General features: G+C 36.2%; 2 protein-coding genes across 27 annotated transcripts in view; both read left to right on the top strand.

The window, feature by feature from the left end:
- Positions 1-1839, top strand: part of ttn.2 (titin, tandem duplicate 2) — a 170885-nt gene extending 169046 nt beyond the window's left edge. For all 17 annotated transcript variants that reach the window (XM_047814435.1, XM_047814451.1, XM_047814443.1 and 14 more), the window contains 2 exons: positions 104-397; positions 521-1839. In XM_047814435.1, coding sequence (XP_047670391.1) covers positions 104-397; positions 521-819 — 593 coding nt within the window. In that variant the 3' untranslated portion in view covers positions 820-1839. The remainder of the gene's footprint in view (positions 1-103; positions 398-520) is intronic.
- Positions 1840-7599: 5760 nt separating this feature from the next.
- The window catches only part of ttn.1 (titin, tandem duplicate 1), a 133265-nt gene continuing 120919 nt past the window's right edge, over positions 7600-19945 (top strand). For all 10 annotated transcript variants that reach the window (XM_047814457.1, XM_047814456.1, XM_047814454.1 and 7 more), the window contains exons 1-19: positions 7600-7804; positions 10104-10207; positions 10439-10642; positions 10733-11020; positions 11129-11208; positions 11498-11718; positions 11844-12102; positions 14897-14962; positions 15064-15322; positions 15431-15506; positions 15738-15956; positions 16066-16208; positions 16309-16493; positions 16568-16798; positions 16891-17132; positions 17367-17563; positions 17669-17833; positions 17951-18119; positions 18216-19912. In XM_047814457.1, coding sequence (XP_047670413.1) covers positions 10117-10207; positions 10439-10642; positions 10733-11020; positions 11129-11208; positions 11498-11718; positions 11844-12102; positions 14897-14962; positions 15064-15322; positions 15431-15506; positions 15738-15956; positions 16066-16208; positions 16309-16493; positions 16568-16798; positions 16891-17132; positions 17367-17563; positions 17669-17833; positions 17951-18119; positions 18216-19912 — 4792 coding nt within the window. In that variant the 5' untranslated portion in view covers positions 7600-7804; positions 10104-10116. The remainder of the gene's footprint in view (positions 7805-10103; positions 10208-10438; positions 10643-10732; positions 11021-11128; positions 11209-11497; positions 11719-11843; positions 12103-14896; positions 14963-15063; positions 15323-15430; positions 15507-15737; positions 15957-16065; positions 16209-16308; positions 16494-16567; positions 16799-16890; positions 17133-17366; positions 17564-17668; positions 17834-17950; positions 18120-18215; positions 19913-19945) is intronic.

Genomic DNA, 19945 nt, shown 5'->3' with positions numbered 1-19945 from the left:
TTTCACAATTCATAATAATTCAGTATTTTCTTAATACTAACACATTCTATATAGCCATGTACCACTAATTAACACATTAATTTAATGTTCGCTTATTTTCTAGAATCTGTGTCCCTTAAGACTCATCAGGGGGTTGAAATGGTTAAGAAAGAGAGTGCTACTCTCAGCAGTCTGCAAGAGAGTTTCTCTTCAAAATCCGTCCACATGGAGAGCACAATGCAAGAGTCATCATACAGCAGTTCTGCAATGGCTGAGATGAAATTGGAAACAATGTCACTGTCCAGCATGTCCTCCATGACTTCTGAATCACTGTATGCTATGAGCTCAAGCAGTATTATGTCAAGTCACTCACATGCTGAGGGATCCTCAATAAGAGCCACTCTACTCAGTGGTCAAGGTGAACACATAAAAGCCACTCTACTCAGTGGTCAAAAGCATTTCTAAATTTTTATACAGCCTACTGATGTACTTATGTCCTTAATACTCAAACTTATGTCCTTAAACCTTTTTTTCCTTAAAGGTTCAGCACCAAAAATAGAAGCCCTTCCAGAAGACATCAGCATTGAGCCTGGGAAGGTTTTGACCATAACATGTGCATTCTCTGGAGAGCCTTCTCCACAAATTGAGTGGTCTCGTGGTGGTAAAACACTTTCAACTGCAGAAGAGAGTAAAAGGTTCCACATTGAGACTACCGAGGACCTAACCACACTCATAATCACTAGTGTAAAATCTAGTGATGCTGGGGTGTACACCCTCAAACTTTCCAATGAGCATGGGTCTGACATGGCAGCTGTCACCATTAATGTTCGTTCACTTTAAAACTAATAATGATACTATCTTCCCCTTTCTCACATTATATGCCTTTTTATTTATTGAATAAGGAAAAAAAAGATATTTACTTGATAAATACCTGGATATCTATTCCTGTAAATATGAAATATTTTTATATCAAACTTGACATTAATTTATGCCGAACTAGACTAAAGTCTAAAATTGTTATAAAAATGTGCCATTTTGGATAATTATGACTAGAATTTTTGGTCAATTTTTTTGTGACGTGTACATAATGTATATAGCCGAATTTACCGGTTATGGAGAATGTATGAATTGTTATTTAAGACAATATAAACTAAAACAAATGGAACTAATTGTTTATCAGGAGAAAGTTTCTCATGGAACGAATACCCTGTTAAACCTGGAACTAAACTTAGTGCCTCAACAAAAAGTTGAAGTCTTAAGATTGCCTCAACAGGTAGAGAGGCTCCCTGTTGAAGTTTAACTAAATTTACGAGACAAAGCTATACACTGTATGTGTACAAGTGATATTATTATTGTCACATGAATTTATAACTTGACCATAAGACCTTGAATGCTGCTTGCAATTACCCTCATGTAAGCAGTATGACTAGGTCTTGTGTTCAAACTGATTATGTCATACCACCATTTTTAAGACATGCTCAAAGTGCAAGCGGCCTGCACTTCCTGAGCTAAAGTTTTTAATGTGCTCTGTTTCTGGTAAGGGATTGCTTGAATGGACTTTAAAAATTAACATCACCTGGCCAAAAATCAAAGTCTATCTTGTACTTCCTTGCAGAAGCAGAGCCTCCTCTTGGAGGATTGCTTTGTTGCATTGTGTGTGTACTAGTTTTAGAACTCATCTTCACAGTTGCTGGGCAAACAAGCATACCACAGGGAAAAAATCTTCTGTGGAAATAAACATCTCAAACCAGGAACTATATGCCCTATATTTTGGATTGATTTTATGTAGAATTGTAGTATTACTAATTAATGCAACCTCCTTGAGCCTTATAATTGATTCAATAAAGCATGTTTTCAGCACAAAAACCCTTCTTGTTGTTTTTTTTTTTCTGTAGATGTTCAGTAATGTAGTGTTATAAAAGACACAACTAATTACATTTCTACATTCTCTAATGTGTGTAAAATTAGTTATATACTTAATATATCATAAGAATTACCAAACAGCCATGGACAAATCATTGGAGCTTTGGGCAAGCAAATATGTTATCCAGGCTATTAGTATTTTATTTTACCTGACAGGCAAGTATGTTTAACAGCCATAAAAAGATAAAAAATCCTACTGCTTACTCACAAAGTAAAATTTTGGTATATAGCTACGAATATAAGTATTTAAATATAGAGCAAGCTACTGTTTCTGAATAAAGAACATTGATACATTACATGCTCTGGCATGAATGCATTAACTCTTCTAAACCAGCAACACAACGACATGTGGAAACATGGACCAGCAAAGCTATATCCATGTCTTCTTTAAAAATAACAAATTTGGGTAATTATGCAATACACCAATCACATAGCAGTAGAACTATGCATAAAATCATGTAGTTCCAGGTCAAGGACCTCAGCTAATGCTCACATAAAATATCATAATTTGGAGAAAGAAACACGATCTCAGTGAATGTAAACGTGTCATGTTTGGTGTCAGACTGACAGACAGACTGAGAACTGTTGATAAAGTTTAAAGAGTAAATTTTAACAGAATGGTTTGTAAAACAAAAACACATCCAAATACCTTGTTGAGGTAACCTTGTGCCAGGCTAGAGTTGACAGGAAGGTACAGTAACTCAAATAAACACAATCTGAGCAGAAATGTATTAAGGAGAGAACAGCACATCAAACCTTGAAGCAGATGAGCAAAAGACCACATCAGGTTCCACGCCTGTCAGAAAAGTACAGGAATCTGAGGCTACAGTCAGCCGAGATGGAACAGGAACCCAAAACAGAATAAAGAAATTGGTTACTTGGTTATTTTACTCTTTCAGTATAAGTCTATAAGTATATGTTTGTTTAAAGAGCTAAACACTGACAAATAGAATAAAATAGGACCTTAAATGGACCTTTATTTTTATTTTAGAAGGCCATAGCAGTGTCAGCTCTGGAATTTGTATTCACAACCTGTCAATCAAAGGTCCAGCATCTTAAACACTGGGCTGTACCAACAGTGTATAAATAAGATGGATAATAATCTTTTGCCAATCTTTTGTATATCTCACATCACCACTGGGGGACAGTATCTATATCTGTAATCTGAAGTAAAAGATGTCCCTACAACCTCTTCCTTATAAGTAATTTTTAAAAATGGGTGTATTATTCATATATGTATATGTATTTTCATATAAATTTGTTAAATTATAATCAGAAGCCTGCAGTTCCCTCTATAGATTTTAATACCACAGGTCTGCTGATTGCTCAAATTTAATTAGCGGGAAAGGTTTTATTATTTTACAATAACAACAGATACAGTAGAAAAAAGAGTAAGTGCTTTGAGAGTAGTTATGGTAACATTTTTTTTCTAAGGAGACACTTATTTGACCTTTATGGCAGGGGAGCAGTACCCATTACTTAGCAAACTCAGAATATGAGTTTATAAATGTATATAGGTTAGTTTTGCTACCTCCGGAGACACCATTCAAATATATGCATGTAAACATGCTGACATCCACTGAGCTGCAGTTGCTGATGCCTGTCAAATGATAAGCAGTGCTGTTCTGATGTAAGAATATTATAAGAGAATGGGTGCATGTGTACAAAAGTACAAAATAATTTTGACATTTGAGTAATTATTTATTTATTAACTTGATTTTCTTTCTCTGTAGCTTGGTCATTGGTCAAAACTTACTTTGTTTTATTGCCCTAAACTGAGCGACTGTTGGTTAACACGTCAAGATGACCAGCTTAAGCCAGCTGGCCAACTCTACAGTAACCTAATTGTGCATAAGGATCTGGCAGCTTTTTCACCTTCATGTTTTTCTTTCTATAAGCTAAACCGGCATTTGTAAGAATGCCCACAAGCTCTTTCTTAGGAGAAAGTTAGTCAGACAGTTATACACTTTCCAAACTTGGAATGAGAAGGCTGCAGCTGTCCTGAAGTGATACATGAGATGTTGTCCTAGAGACTCTACACCAGTGTAGAACGCTGGTGAACTGAACTGAAATGGCTGCTGTGTAAATCACATGTGATCTCCAGGACCAAGCCACCAAAATAACTCTCTCCATGTGCTTGTGCAAGAGAAAAATTAAAGATGGCTGAGACCAGAGATCAGTACTTACTGACTAAAAGCACCACAAAATCAAAATGTTTTATTACATGTTGTTTTCTTTTTATCTGGGTAAATTATGTAGCATTGGTGTAGAACAATGTAAAATCTATAAATATTAACAAGTGTGGACAATGAGTTTATATGTGGATTTATTTATTTACATGTAAACTAAATTGTCAGTCAACCAGAGAAAAGCGTAAATGATAGGTGCCACTGACTTTCTCAAATAAATATTATTTTGAATTTTTATATAACCAAAATCTGTTGTCACCTACATGAATGAAAATGAATTTATAGTAAACAGAAAAACAGCACAATTGTTTAATATACTCATTTCACAAATTTGTTCTCTAATGTTTATATGGATGACATTTTGTTATTATGCTGCTAAAATGTTTGAACTCATCTGCAGTGACCAGCACTGGTTAATCAATCAATATTCATATTATGTGTAAAGTATTAGTTTAAAGTTTAGTGTAAAGTTTCACTGCAGGGGGTATTTTACACAACCCCAGGGTATCATTCTAATCCATGCATTTAACCCAGAGTCACTTTAGAAGCAGGATCAGCACTGCTGGTTACCCAGGTGTTAACAAACCCAGCTCCAAAGCAGGGTTAGAACCGCTTTTACAATGTATATAGTAATTATTTTGCAATGCAAAATATAATTTTGCCAAACATATACAGTGTGAAACAAAGTGGTGTTAGCTAGATGTTTATCAACCCAATCAGAAACTGAAAAGCACATGACTCATACCACTAATATGTCTCATATCCTGGACTTAGGAGCATTTAACAATAACGGCTTGGTGGCATCAGGTGATAGATCATCATTGAATCGGGCACCATAGCGAGGAGAAAATACCAAAGTTCCCCAAATGTTGTAATAATGTGTAGCATGCCATAATTTAAACAGGTTGCATTCTGTATTTATCCAGTCATGGACAGCATTAGAACCTTAACCCAGGGTTTAGGAATTTACACTGTGAAACGTCAGATTATGAATACCCAGACTTAATTGTTAACTCTTAGTAAAGTACAAGCAGTGTGAAAAGTAAAAACTCAGGATTCCAAAGTTAACTGTTTCAGCTGTGAAAAGCCCTACTGTAGACCTATTTAATCTTTTTATAAGAAATAGATGAGAAATTTTCTCTTACAGTTGAAAGTCCTGTTTATGACCATTTTAGAATATACATTTCTAGTGGCATCCCGAAAAAAATCTAGTTAATAGTTTGATAACATTTAACAACTGTATACACACCACTTTGGTAGCAGACTGAGGAAGAGGGTCGGTATCCCAATTAGTGGTATTTATTATCGGAGAGTTCAGAGCACCTGTCAATCATTCCAGATTCGAATGACTATTGGCTCATTAGCAGCTTTATTAGGAAAAGTAAATTACTTAACTATTAATCTATTTACATTGTATACGAACGTTATTTTAACATAGCTAAACAAACAGGTTAAATATTAGCCTTCTGTGTAGTATATTGCTTTGTGTATCTTTGTAAAAATATAATTTTCTGAGGAAAACAAATATTAATAAATTGTATTACTGTTTCAACCTTCTGTTTGTTGTCTGATCCAGAAGTACAGCAGAAATACCAGTTACAGGCTGATTGCAGGGTTGCCAAGTCCCCGAAATCGTAGAATGGTTTAGCTTAAATTCCACTGCTCACCAATATACAGATTTATTTTATATGTTTTATGTCACCCAACTAATTAATTATTAGGCTTATCATTTATCCAATTTAATTGTATCCAGTGAGCTTCTAGTTTTTGAACTTTTTGAACATGTAAGAACCAAGCTGACATTATTGATAATTTCTTATTTAAGAATATATTCTTTAGCTTCTATTTCTTCCTCTTCAGCTTCTTCTTCTTATAATAACAATAATAATAATAATAATAATAATAATAATAATAATTATTATTATTATTATTATTTTTATTATTATTATTATTATTGTTGTTGTTGTTGTTGTTATTAGAAATAGATAAATAAATAAAATAACAATTAAACAACTCAATATTTTTTTATAATGGTGGGTGTGATTTTCCATAATCATAGTTTATATTTATAAACAAATATAGGCAGTAATGGGTCAAGTGTTTAAGGCTCTAGGTTGTTGAACAGAGGCCCTTAACCCCTTAACCACCAGGGGTGATTTATCATAGCTTCCCATGCAATCTGATGCCAATCTCCTCAGTTGGGATAGGAAATGTATTCAAACGTGCTGTAATGTATATGTGGTGATAATAAAGGCTTCCATAATAAAGGCTATTGTAAAATAACGAGAATCGGCAGAAATTATTGTACATCGTTGATAAATATTAATTATTTAGCATTATCATAAAAAATAGACCTCTAATTGTATTAATGTGTTAGTGAGTTGATCTAACTAGTTTCATTTATATTCTTTATATATGCAGTACAATATGTCTTGTTTTTAATACTTAAAATATATCATAGTTATAAAAGATATCAAGTTAAATTTATTATAGCAAATATATTTATTCATATAAATTATTATGACAATATATTTGATAGTATTTGGTAGTTAAAAATTTGGTGTTCAAAATTTGATTTGTTTGATTAGCTATAGGTTTATTGGTTTTGGTGGACCTGGCAACCCTGCAATCTAACAAAGTAAACTCGTAGCTTGTGCTAAATTCTACTTAGTTGTGGAGATTCAGTGCCAGTATGTAATACTATAGAATTCTACATATAAAGGTTAATGCACATAAATATCTAACAATAATGAATAAATCCACATTTAAAACCCAAGAACTTATTATCAGCATTAGGAAACAAGCTGTACTAATTTTTACCCTGGATGATTAGACAGCAGGTAAGCTATCATTTTGATGGCAGCAGAGCATTGTGATGTCACTTCACTTTCCAGACTAGACTAACAATGCAATGTCAGCTAATATTAACTTAGTATTAAACTGTGTGGTGTAACTAGTGTAATATTATTTGTAAGTATTTATACAATTACTAAGTTTGTTAACATCTTTTAAATAATTAACTATTTAAACAAACAAATAAATAAATGGAATCTAAACAAAAAAGTGAGGTTAGTAGGCATTCTGTACTCTTTACAGCAGACCCTTCCTGTGGGGGTTGCCTTTTGTTTGAGTGGCAGGGACAGACACTTGCTCCTTTTGGTCATGGACAGGTTAATGCTTGCCATGAGGGCCTGGCTAAACAGCATTGCCTTTTTTTTTTTTAAAAATGGGTCATAAACATAACAGGTAACAGTAGCAAATCACTAAAATGAATGTTTGGATTATTCTAAGAAGGCATAGGGAGTAACGTGCTCTTATGAACTTCTGTAGACAAAGGGTGGGGGACACTGAGATGCATATGAAGGGCTATATAAAATGCATCAATCTCCCATGACCCCATGGCTGACGAGGATGAATGGGGAGTGGCTGAGAAGTGACAGTGCAGGCTAGGCTAGAGGTATATAAAGTAAATTTAGCGTATTAGCACTTCTGAGCAGTTGGAGCATTCCCAGCCTTGCCTCGGGTGTAGGGATTGCAAGGGAAAAGCAAAACTACACAGTCTTTACCCCTGTGTAGTTTTGTTTTGGGGTCGTTTCGAGGTTCAACTGTTCTCACCTTGGATATTCTGGAAACATACTGGATAAAAGGATTGTTGCTGAGGCAGTAGCCTTCTGGGCACAGTCCCATCAGTTACAGGCACCATTATAATCCAAGTAAGTTGCATTTGCTACATGGACAGATATTTATTTACTGTCTTTTACTTTTGATCATGCATGTTTTCTTCATTCATAATATATTACAGAATTGCCTTTAGTCTTGTTCTGTCTGTAATGTTAGAGAGGCTTAACCAGATGCTGCCATTATTATTAATCTTTTTTTATAAAGTGTTTCAGCAAAGAATTACTTGATTTTAAAAGTTCAAGGTTATTATATGGTGCGATGGTTTGAGAAAAGCCAAGAATAGCCTGTGATAGCATTAGAGTGGTGTCCCAGCTCGGCCGTGATGACTTTTTAAGGGAATCAGCAGCAGGGCTATCAGTTGCACCTCCAGCTATGTGCCACATGGTGACTGTCAATCAAGCAAAGGGGCTGATTATTTTTGGAGATTGCCATTTCTGTCTAATAGGATCACTCATCATATATACCACCTACCTTACAGTTTACTGTGAACGTTATGTTTGTGTTTGTTAAAATTAGTTTGTGTTAGTTTATTCTGTACAATTTCTTATCTTATGTTGGAATATGAGCTTGGACTTCACCTGCTCACCCAAATCAAATCTGGCTTATAAATAGTACATTTCAAGGAAATAACTAAATTCTTTTAAATATTAGGAATGAAATTGTTGCTGTTTATTTTATAATGACATTGATATTTGGTGAGAGTGCATTGTTAGTGGTATTGTGTTAAGGGAAATAAATTACTAAAGATTTAATGATAATTTAATTTAAAACTAAGATGATGGCTTTGAGAATAAATTTGCATCCACCATGTCCGCCAACCTAATTCATTAATTTGGTTATCAATTTAATAATTTCCTTTTATTAACATGGAGGTTTTCAGATATTTATACAAAATAAATGTTGGTGTTCAATTAAGTTTGTTCTGCCCCTGCCATAAGAAATGGTGGACAGAACATGTAGCATGATTGTTGAATGTTCAGTGTAATTGAACACCTTTTACTTTTATTACTTTTATTTGTTTTTACTGGAGTGATATGTTTTACATCAGCTACATAAACAATTATCTGGGCTGAAAAGGTAATACATTGGTTAATTAGTATGTGATTTTATTTGTTGGTTTGTTTGTTTGTTTGTTTTTGCTAACTATATCACTTACTATTTGGAACTCATCTGATCGTATAAGTATTGTGGAAATTGTTCTATAATGCTGAGAAACTGACGAAGGAAACAAGTAAAATGGCAATTCCTTTTAAAATGGACAGATCTATGGAAGTGATCCATTTGAACTGTTTATAAATGTACATGTAAAGATATTGTATTACTCCTAATATAGAACAGGGTATATTTGCAGCCTGGTGACCTTGCTTAAATTTGGTGTTGGTCTTATTTGCTGGGAATTTAAAAGTTGTTGGGGGGTGGTAATGAGCATTAATGCTTCTCTTGTTCTCAATTCACATTTTAAATTTCAAAAACAAAATTTTGTGTTAATTGTATGCTGAGACTTAAATAAATATTTGCAACATGTATGTTTTGGAGTCTTAAATACATATTTTTTGCATTTCCATATTCAGAGAGTGCAAATATATACTGACCAGATTTTAGTTAAGTGAGTTTTGATGTTAACAAAGGTTAACAGGGGTTCACACAACAACTGTCATTTCCAGGATTGTAGCCTGTTTACTTTAACGGTAGCCCCCACTGACATTCTGTCCTTTATTAAGACTGTAACAAAAACAGAGCATTTGAGTATGCCATTGTTGTGTAATCATTAATATATTATATGCATTAATTACATTTGGGAGATTAACTCTTAGGTCACTATCATATTTGCAAAAAGTCGGATGATTCAATTCTATACTGGCTCATTAGTTGGTTGTTTTGTATGTAAGCATGAAAATAAATGCAGTGCTATGTTTATGGCTCGATTATGGAGAATGCCATGTCCTACTGGCCAGTTCCTGCTTGATTACTCTGAGCCCTTATGATTTGAATGTATTTGCATCTGGATAGGTAATTTGTTTCACAGGCTGAAATCACAGCTTGCAGTTGCACACAGTTGTCTATATGCTGTCAGTTAGGTGTTTGAATTGACACATGGACCTTTTGGAGCCTCTCGTCTCTCAGATGACAGGCTGCTCAGAGCCAGGTGCAGCAGGGTGGGATGAATGACACCCAGTGATTAGTCAGTTACATTTCTTAGCAGTGAAACTTAGCCTGTCTATAATTCATGTCATGTAACAAAAATAAATATTAACAATGTGTTTCAGGTTTTTTAGGAAATAAAAAGTTTGCTGTTTAACATAATGAATGCCCCATTCCTGTATTTTCCAGGGTGCCTACTATCATGACAACACAGGCGCCAACATTTACACAACCGCTTCAAAGCGTTGTGGCACTTGAGGGTAGTGCCGCAACCTTTGAAGCTCAAGCTAGTGGTAAGAATAAAAGTCACATTCTGACTCTTTCTTTCTTTCTTTCTTTCTTTCTTTCTTTCTTTCTTTCTTTCTTTCTTTCTTTCTTTCTTTCTTTCTTTCTTTTCTGTCTGTCTATCTGTCTTGATAGACTGTTAATAGACTCAGCCATACAAACATAGTGCATGGTTCCATGTCTCTTAGCATTATTATATGAAGTGAGTGAAGTGAAGTGATATCCTCTGTTCCCTTCAGGTAATCCAGTTCCTGAGGTGAGCTGGTTTCGTGATGGCCAGGTTCTTTCTACTGCCGCTCTGCCCGGCGCTCAGATCTCGTTCAGCGAAGGCCGCGCTGTTCTGAAGATCCCCGCCGTGACAGCCGCACACAGTGGAAGATTTTCTGTGAGAGCCACCAATGGAGCTGGACAAGCCACTAGCACTGCTGAACTCCTGGTTACAGGTGACTAAATTATTCTAGATATTGATAAATAGCATGTTTTAAATATAAATACTTTTAAATATAAATACTAAACCTGTGTTCTCTCTACAGCGGAAACTGCGCCCCCAACCTTTATTCAGAGATTACAAAACATAACTGTGCAACAAGGAAAACAAGTGAGACTGGACGTCCGTGTGACAGGAATCCCTACACCTGTGGTAAAGTTTTACAGAGAGGGAGCTGAGATTCAGAGCTCAGCTGACTTTCAGATTGTTCAAGATGGAGATCTTTACAGTTTGTTGATTGCCGAGGCTTTTCCTGAAGACTCTGGTACATACTCAGTTATTGCCTCCAACAGCAGTGGACGTGCGACTTCGACTGCAGAACTACTGGTTCAAGGTAATTTTATGGACATGTTTTATTTAACTCATTTATCTGCAAAGTTACTTGTTATTATTAATTTTAGTACCTTAGTAAGTTATAGTATAATTTACTGTGTTATTTCAGGCGAAGAAGTTGCAGTGCCTGCTAAGAAGACTAAGACAGTTGTTTCAACTTCTCAGATTTCTCAGAGCAAGGTGGAAAAGGTAATTGGAATCCAAACAGTTGCTTTATTTGAATAATATTAAAAACATTTTTTTAATTGTATTCTTCACATATTATTGAATATGTGCTTGAACCACAATGTACCCAAACCAGTAGACAGAACTAACTCAACTTAAGTGTGCAAAATAATATGATAATACTGTACCTGATTCTCCTTAGGTTTCAATTGGTTTCAATCCAATGAAAACAACATTTTTTAAATTAATTTGTCACTTCTAAATGCTAATGTCCTAAACAAAAGACTCATCCAGCCTTGTGTTTTATTCAAAGAAAGTGGAGGCCCATTTTGAATCATCAGCCATGATAGAAATGCAAATGGAGGGGGGCTTTGAGATCGAACATTTGGCTCACAAGACACCTCCTCGTGTGCCTGGAAAACCAACCTCAATGTCCCCACCACCAGCTTCAGCAGTTTCAAAGGTTGCAGCTGCTCGCCACCAGTCACCTTCCCCTGTAAGACATGTTAAGGCTCCAACCCCCACACCTGTGAGGTAAAGTACTTTTCCTAAAGGACCTTATTCCATGAGGTTGTCCATAAAGTTTCATTACTGTGTATCATTTTCTTAAATAATGATTTAGTTTATATTTTAAAAGTGTTTTGTGTTCTTTCTTTTAGGCCTGGGTCCCCAACTTCAAGAGTGTCTGTGTCCCCTATCAGACCTGTGAAGTCTCCTTTAACCACACGCAAGTATGTCACACAGGCTGCTGATGTTTTGCCTCCGTGGAAGCAGGAAGGCTATGTAGCAGATTCCAGCTATACTACAATGTCTGCTGGATCCACATATGTACAGTCCTCTTCCACACATGTCCAAAAAGAACAGTGGGAAGGCTCTTTTGCCATGCAGCAACAGATCAGTGGAGCAATGATCAAAGAGGTGAGAGTTTTTTCTTATAGTTTAACATTTGCAACCCCTAGTGGTAAAACACCTAAGATGCAGCTAGGTGATTCCTGTGTGGCCTGGGAAAGAGTTATGGAAAATAACAAAATAAAAAAATAAAAAAAACACTACAGTGATTATAATAGAAAACACACATATAATAATGAAATGCAGTATATATGATGTGGCTGTGTAGGCTTTTAGGTTTTGCAGGTTACATAAGAGTGCTTATGTTTGATTCAACTTGACTTTCTACTGTTTACAGCAGCAAACATGGACCAAACTCAGTGTTATCAGCTGTGTTGAAAAATATTTTAGCGTTCATTGTGAAGGCAAACCATTCAACATTTTAGTGATTACCTATTATCTTGTATCATTCCAGAAAAAGATGGGTCACTTTCTGAGTCTGGTTTCTTCTTTCCACTATTACTACTGCATTGCCCATTAAGGATCTAATATAGGTGTCTTAAATAAATAAAAAATGGTTATTGTAAAGTGCATTACAAATAAAACTGAATTGCATTTATTCTTATTCTAATCTTAATCTATATAGGCAATTGATGATTCTGCAGAAAGAAACTTTAGGATCTACAGTCTTGAAAACATCTGTGAATATAATGTTATTGATGCTGATGAAACTAGCAGTGAAAGTGATTTGGCAGAGACTGTTACCAGTACACCTACTACTGAAAACAGTACTGAACAATGGGATGATACTGGAAGCAGTGTTGAAAGTATGACGAATATTTTCAAAGAGTTGGCCATTGCTAACTCTACTCTAACTGAGGATGAAGTGGAGGTACACTGCTCTGTGTATATTATTTAAATCATGTTAGATGCTTACTAACTTAAAATAATACAAATGTTTGGAAAATATAGATGATATCAGTTTGTGAAGACACCTCGACCTTGATGATTCCAGAGGAAGAGCATTTTACTGAAAGTTATGACAGATATTCCAATGGTGCTCTAACAGGACAAACAGCACAGGATACCAGCCCTAACTGTGAAACTTGGGCTTGTATGAAAGAGGTAGTGAGCTAATGTGTGATACAAGCACCTTGCTGTAACTCTCACACAATTCTGATAGTTCACCCGAAGTGCCTCACTGTCATACACTGCTTTCACCTTGTTGGCTCTCTGTATCATTATATATTGTCACTTTGCATTGACATAAGGCATGAATTGATTTTTATGTTTTTTTCACCTTTGTTTGTTATATCAGGGAACATTTCTACTTTAGAGAAAATTGCAGCAATGTAATTCATCAGTAAAATGCTAACGTATTGTAGGTGTCGTATTGTAGCGATAATGAAATCAGTCCAGTTAATGCTGCTTCTGTTGCATGTTTTGCAACTTAACAAGCCTATACAAACCTGACTGTAGAGCAGAAGGTTATTTCTAAGGCAGTAAATACTAGGGATGTACCGATGCCACTTTTTCTCTTCCGATCCGATACCAGAGTTTGACAGTATCAGCCGATACCGGTCCGATATCTGTGTTCTTTTCTACCTTTAAAACTAAAAAATGTATACAACTCGCTTAGTTATTACGTTTTATTTGTTTCTGGAAAATGCCCATTACTGGATGAAAAATGAAAACACAAGAAACCTTAAAAAAGTATTATGCAGTATCAAACAGTACATTTAACAGTTAGTGCTATAACAATCTAAACCATATATACTGCAATTATTAAATTATTTTCTGAAGATAAGGCAATATTTTAAAGTGAATCTTAAATTAGAACTCTTGAAACACAATGCAAAATGTATTAAACAGTAAACCTTGCACCCAAATGAGCAACATGTTTAACACGCTGAGGTAAATGGAAAGGGCGCCTGCTAAACTTGCCTGTCTGTCACAGGCGGTTGTGCAACATATTTCCTAAAAAAATGTATTATATTTATTTTCATTAATGCAATTTAATATATAAGGGTATTTTTCTTATAAGTTTAAGCAATAGTCTATGATGTTTGCTGTTTATTAATCAACCACCACGGGCATGGGCGTCGGAAGTAAATAAAAAAGTGGGCGTGTCCTGTCCCACACACACATAATGGTTCCGACGCCCATGACCATGGGTATCGGATTTGGATCGGTCACGCACCACCGATACCCGATCCACTCAAAATGCTTATAAATATCGGATCGGTACATCCATAGTAAAAACTGAGGCTTTGCTTATGCCCACTGCTACCTAAATAAGATATTTCCACGTGACACTTGGAATATACTGTATCACATTTCTCAATTTCAAAACCTATGCCTAAATACATTGAACATTCTGCTGTAACTGTCAAATTTCAACAGCAAATAGCAGATTATTAGTGTGTTTTAGATCGTTTATGTGTTATCCTTATTATAACTTTAACATCCTCATAACTATTTAAGCTCAAAATTAATTATAAAAATGTTTATAATGGTGGGTTATGATTTCCATGGCTGTCAATCAAACTAAATTGAAACAAAATCACAGACCCCCAAGGGCTCAAATACATAATGTTGGCAACCAATATTAGACAGCTGTATTTACATTCATAAAAATTAAATTGGACATCCTTATTCATGGTGGTAATAGTGCTACAATGGTGTGATCAGGTCGTAATGGCTGGCTCTGCTATTGGGATACTGTTTAAAGCGCATTATTTACATTCATTGTGTTGATGTGGGTGTTATGTCATCACCACCTAACTCACAGCACTGTCATTTAAGCTGTGAAAAAAAAACATTCTTTGTTGCTGCTAATCTGCATCATTTGCTAAAAGTGAGGGTCTGATTGCATATTTTGCAGGTCGTGGAGGCTGCAATGATCCCTTCACACATGCAAATGCAAGTGATGCCACCAACAGTTGTGGCTGTAAGTGTTTAGTTTCACTACATTTTAAACCTTGTTTCAACTAGTTGACTTTCCACATGTTCCACAAGTAAAATAAATACATTCTCATTCATTTTCTTCAGTGCTTGAAGAACCTGACTGTTACTGAAGGAGAGTCTGTGACACTGGAGTGCCAGATCTCAGGCCACCCCACACCAGGCATTATGTGGTTCAGAGAGGACTACAGGATTGAAAACTCTATTGACTTCCAGATCACATATGAGCAAGGATATGCCCGTTTAGTGATCCGTGAGGCTTTTGCTGAGGATAGTGGACGTTTCACATGTACTGCAACAAACGAGGCTGGAACAATCAGCACCTCCTGCTACCTGCTTGTGCAAAGTAAATATTAACATGCTTACAGGGTTACAAGATACTAAATAGATGCAACATGCATCATTTATTTTGTGAACATAGATTTGTTTGTTTACTCTTAATTGATTTTTACAGTCTCTGAAGAAATTGAGAGTCGGGAGGATCTAACTGCTGTTTCTGAACATGTCGAAGTATCAATGCAAGAAAGACAGTGAGTGTGCTATGACCTAAATTCAGACCACATCCTTGCTTCAAGGTTCTTTGCCACAACAGAAAAATATGTAAAACAACTGTGGCATTTTCAGTTTAATCAAAAATATAAAGATGTTTCTTTTGCAAAAGTAGTCTTTCTTTCAATGGTTGTTGAGTTAACAATTTGTTTATGTGAAAAACTATTATAAATTTCAATTCATTATAAAAAATAAAAAATAAACCTTTTCAGGATTGCAGTTGAAGCCAGACAAGAGATCAGGTCAGAAATCAGTGCTGTATCTGAATCTGTGGACACTGGAGCAGCTGTGGCTCCATTCTTTGTGAGTAAGCCCACAGTGCAGAAACTGGTAGAAGGTGATAGCATTGTCTTTGAATGCCAGATCGGAGGTAGTCCTAAACCTCACATCTACTGGAAAAAGAATGGAATTCCACTCACTACTGGATACAGGTATATATATATTTTTTTTTTTACAAGCAATTATCTTGGTATTAAAATGGCATTAACATGCATTATTCAAAGTATGGATGTTAACATCTTTACTTTTTTGCTCTATCAGATATAAAGTTGCTTACAATAAAGAAACTGGTCAATGCAAATTGGAGATTTCTATGACATTTTCTGATGACGCTGGAGAATACGCAGTATTTGCCAGGAACAAGCATGGAGAGGCATCTGCATCGGCTGTGCTGCTTAATGAAGGTCGGTCATACTGACAGTAAAGTTTCTATATTTGGTTCACGTATATATCTTAAATATTATTTTATATTATATATGATCAATTTTACAATGCATATTACAGAGGCATATGAAGCTTACATAAAAGAACATGAAGTGACATATAAGACTGAAGTGACAACAGTAGTGGAGCCCAGAGTTGGAGATGTACCACCAGTATTTACAAATGAACTTGAAAAAGAGCAGTTACTCATGCAGAGGAAAATGGCTAAACAAACACAAATGATGCATTCATTCACCTCTGAACAGGTGTGTAAGGCTTTGTTACAGTTCCAGCTTTCTTGTTTATTATATCCAGAGCTAATTATGTTCTCATTTCACAGGAGTTTCAGATATCTTCTGTTGAGCAGAGGTTCATGTATGAGATTGAGTGCCATCTTCTTAAGATTACCTACCAAAAATTGCTGGCTGATGATGGGGAGCAGATGGACATGACAATTTCAGAGCATGAGTGTGAATTCCCAGTTTTTAACACTCCAGTGAAAAATTACAAGCTCAGGGAAGGAATGAGTGCTACACTGCACTTTAAAATGACAGGAACACCACTTCCTAAGGTAGGCAACTCCACTGCCAATATCTGCAAATATATACATCTCCTAATAATTTATTAATATTTTATACACTAATCATATATTCTAATTTTCAGATTGCGTGGTATAAAGATGGCAAACGCTTAAGACATGGAGAACATTATCAAATGGAGGTTCTTAAAGATGGTAGAGCCAGTCTACGTCTTCCTGTGGTGCTGCCAGAGGATGAGGGAATCTACACTGCTTTGATTAGCAACATTAAGGGTAATGCTGTCAGCTCTGGCAAGCTGCATGTGGAATTATCTGATTCAGTGGTACAGCCACGGTACCGTCAACCAGAAACAGCTCAGAGAATCAGGTATAGTCTTTTTGATGACTAAAATATCATTGGAATGGAAGAATGCATTCAGAATGAATTTATCGATATATTTTCTATTTAAATAATAAAAACACAACAACAGCTTTTAAACTGCATTTGTAATTTTTAAGTTATATAAAGATGTGATCGCAGCTTCCCAAAAATGTAAGTGATATAAACTTATGCATGTTGTGTCACTCTCATTGTGGAATTCTGATTTTTCATACAATTCAGATCCACTTCACCACGCTCTACCAGTCGTTCTCCTGCTCGCAGACTGGATGAGACTGATGAAGCCCAACTTGAAAGGCTTTATAAGCCTGTATTTATCACAAAGCCTTCTTCCTTTAAGTGCTCTGAGGGTCAAACTGCAAGATTTGATCTGAAAGTTGTAGGAAGGCCCATGCCTGAAACATATTGGTTCCATAACGGTATGTTGCAAAACAACTCTAAAGTTGCTAAACTGAATTAGAAACAATTGACATTGTCAATGTTTGTTTTGAATACAGAGCTAAATGTGTTTTTCTTTTATTTAGGACAACAAGTCGTAAATGACTATACTCACAAGATTGTGGTAAAGGAAGATGGAACCCAGTCATTGATTGTGGTTCCGGCTATGCCTCATGACTCTGGAGAATGGACAGTTGTTGCTCAAAACAGAGCTGGAAAAACCTCTGTTTCTATGACTCTCTCTGTTGAAGGTCTGTTTAATGTGCCTACTATTTTGATTTCAGTTTGGAAAACATTTGTAAATATTAAAAATATATATATACATATATACATTTTTTATATATATATTTCATATTTTTTAATTTTAGCTAAGGAAAACTTGGTGAGACCCCAGTTTGTTGAGAAGCTGAAGAACATTAGTGTTAAAACAGGCAGCTTGGTTGAGTTGGCGGTTAAAGCAATCGGCTCACCTCTCCCTGACATTGTTTGGTTGAAGAACAGTGATATCATCACCCCACAGAAGCACCCACACATCAGGTGAGCATTTTCTCTGACAATAAATACTACTCATTTATAATAATACATTTTTTGACATTTAATTGGTCTAAACATTTGAAATTGTGCTTGTTATAGAATTGAGGGTGGTAAAGGGGAGGCTTCTTTCAAGATCCCCCAGACTTCTGGATCTGATAGTGCATGGTACACTGCTACAGCTATTAACAAAGCTGGCCGAGATACTACTCGCTGCAAAATCAATGTTGAAGTGGAGGCAGCTGGACCTCAGCCAGAGAGAAAGCTTATTATTACTAAAGGAACTTACAAAGCTAAGGAAATTGCTGCACCGGAGTTGGAGCCACTGCATCTTCGTTATGGTCAGGAACAATGGGAGGAGGGCGACCTTTATGACAAGGAGAAGCAACAGAAGCCTCAGTTCAAAAAGAAACTGACATCTGTCAGACTAAAGCAGTTTGGTCCTGTACATTTTGAATGCAGACTTACCCCTATTGGTGATCCCACAATGATTGTTGAGTGGCTGCATGATGGCAAGCCCCTGGCAGCTGCTAACAGACTACGTATGGTCAATGAGTTTGGATACTGCAGTCTCGACTATGAAGCTGCTTATGCCAGAGACAGTGGTGTCATCACATGCAGAGCTACCAACAAGTATAGTGTTGACCAGACCTCAGCCACATTGATTGTGAAAGATGAGAAGAGCCTTGTTGAGGAAAGTCAGTTGCCTGAGGGTAGGAGGGGACAGAGAATAGATGAAATTGAGCGTATTGCCCATGAGGGAGGTCCTACTGGAGTTACTGGAGATGAAACAACAGAGAAAACTAAACCTGAGATTGTACTGCTTCCAGAGCCCATTAGAGTACTGGAGGGAGAAACTGCTAAATTCCGTTGTAGAGTAACTGGATACCCAACCCCAAAAGTCAACTGGTACCTGAATGGACAGCTTATTCGCAAGAGCAAAAGATTCAGGCTACAGTATGATGGCATTTACTACCTTGAGATTGTGGACTGTAAGTCTTATGATTCAGGAGATGTGAAGGTTATGGCAGAGAACCCTGAAGGTGTCATTGAGCATGTTGTGAAGTTTGAGATTCAACAAAGGGAGGACTTCCGAGCAGTTCTGCGTCGGGCCCCAGAAATTAAGCCTCCTCCAACTGTTCAAGAGCATGGAAGGGTGTCCTTTGAGGTTATTAAACCAGAGAAGTCCTCAGAAATCTCTGTAGAGTCAAAAGAGGTGGTAAAGTTGAAGAAAGCAGAGAGGGTAATTCATGAGAAATTAACTGAGGAATCCGAAGAGCTGAGAAGCAAATTTAAACGCAGAACCCAGGAAGGCTACTATGAGGCAATTACTGCAGTTGAACTTAAGTCCCGTAAGAGAGATGAGTCCTATGAAGATATGCTTAGGAAGAGAAAAGATAAACTCCTTCATCATACCAAAGAACTAACTGAGGCTGAAAAGAAAAGGGAAGAAGAGGAACATAAACTCACCATTACCAAAATCAAACCAGACAGAATAATACTTTCACCCAGTATGGAGGCTCCAAAAATTCTGGAGCGTATTCAGAGTCAGACAGTTGCCCAAGGAGATGAAGTGCGCTTCCATTGCAGAGTAGTTGGTAAACCAGATCCAGAATGCCAGTGGTTCAAAAATGGAGTTTTGCTGGAAAAAACAGAGCGAATTTATTGGTACTGGCCCGAGGACCATGTCTGTGAACTGGTCATTAGAGATGTGTCCACTGAAGATTCTGCTAGTATCATGGTCAAAGTTATGAACATTGCAGGAGAGACCTCAAGCCATGCATTCTTACTGATTCAAGGTAACTCTTTGTAGTAAAGCTAGAATGATTCTG

Source organism: Tachysurus fulvidraco, chromosome 6, assembly GCF_022655615.1.
Source record: "Tachysurus fulvidraco isolate hzauxx_2018 chromosome 6, HZAU_PFXX_2.0, whole genome shotgun sequence".
NCBI lineage: Eukaryota > Metazoa > Chordata > Actinopteri > Siluriformes > Bagridae > Tachysurus > Tachysurus fulvidraco.
The sequence above is the reverse complement of the archived record's forward strand: the minus strand, read 5'-3'. Positions and strand labels throughout refer to the sequence as shown.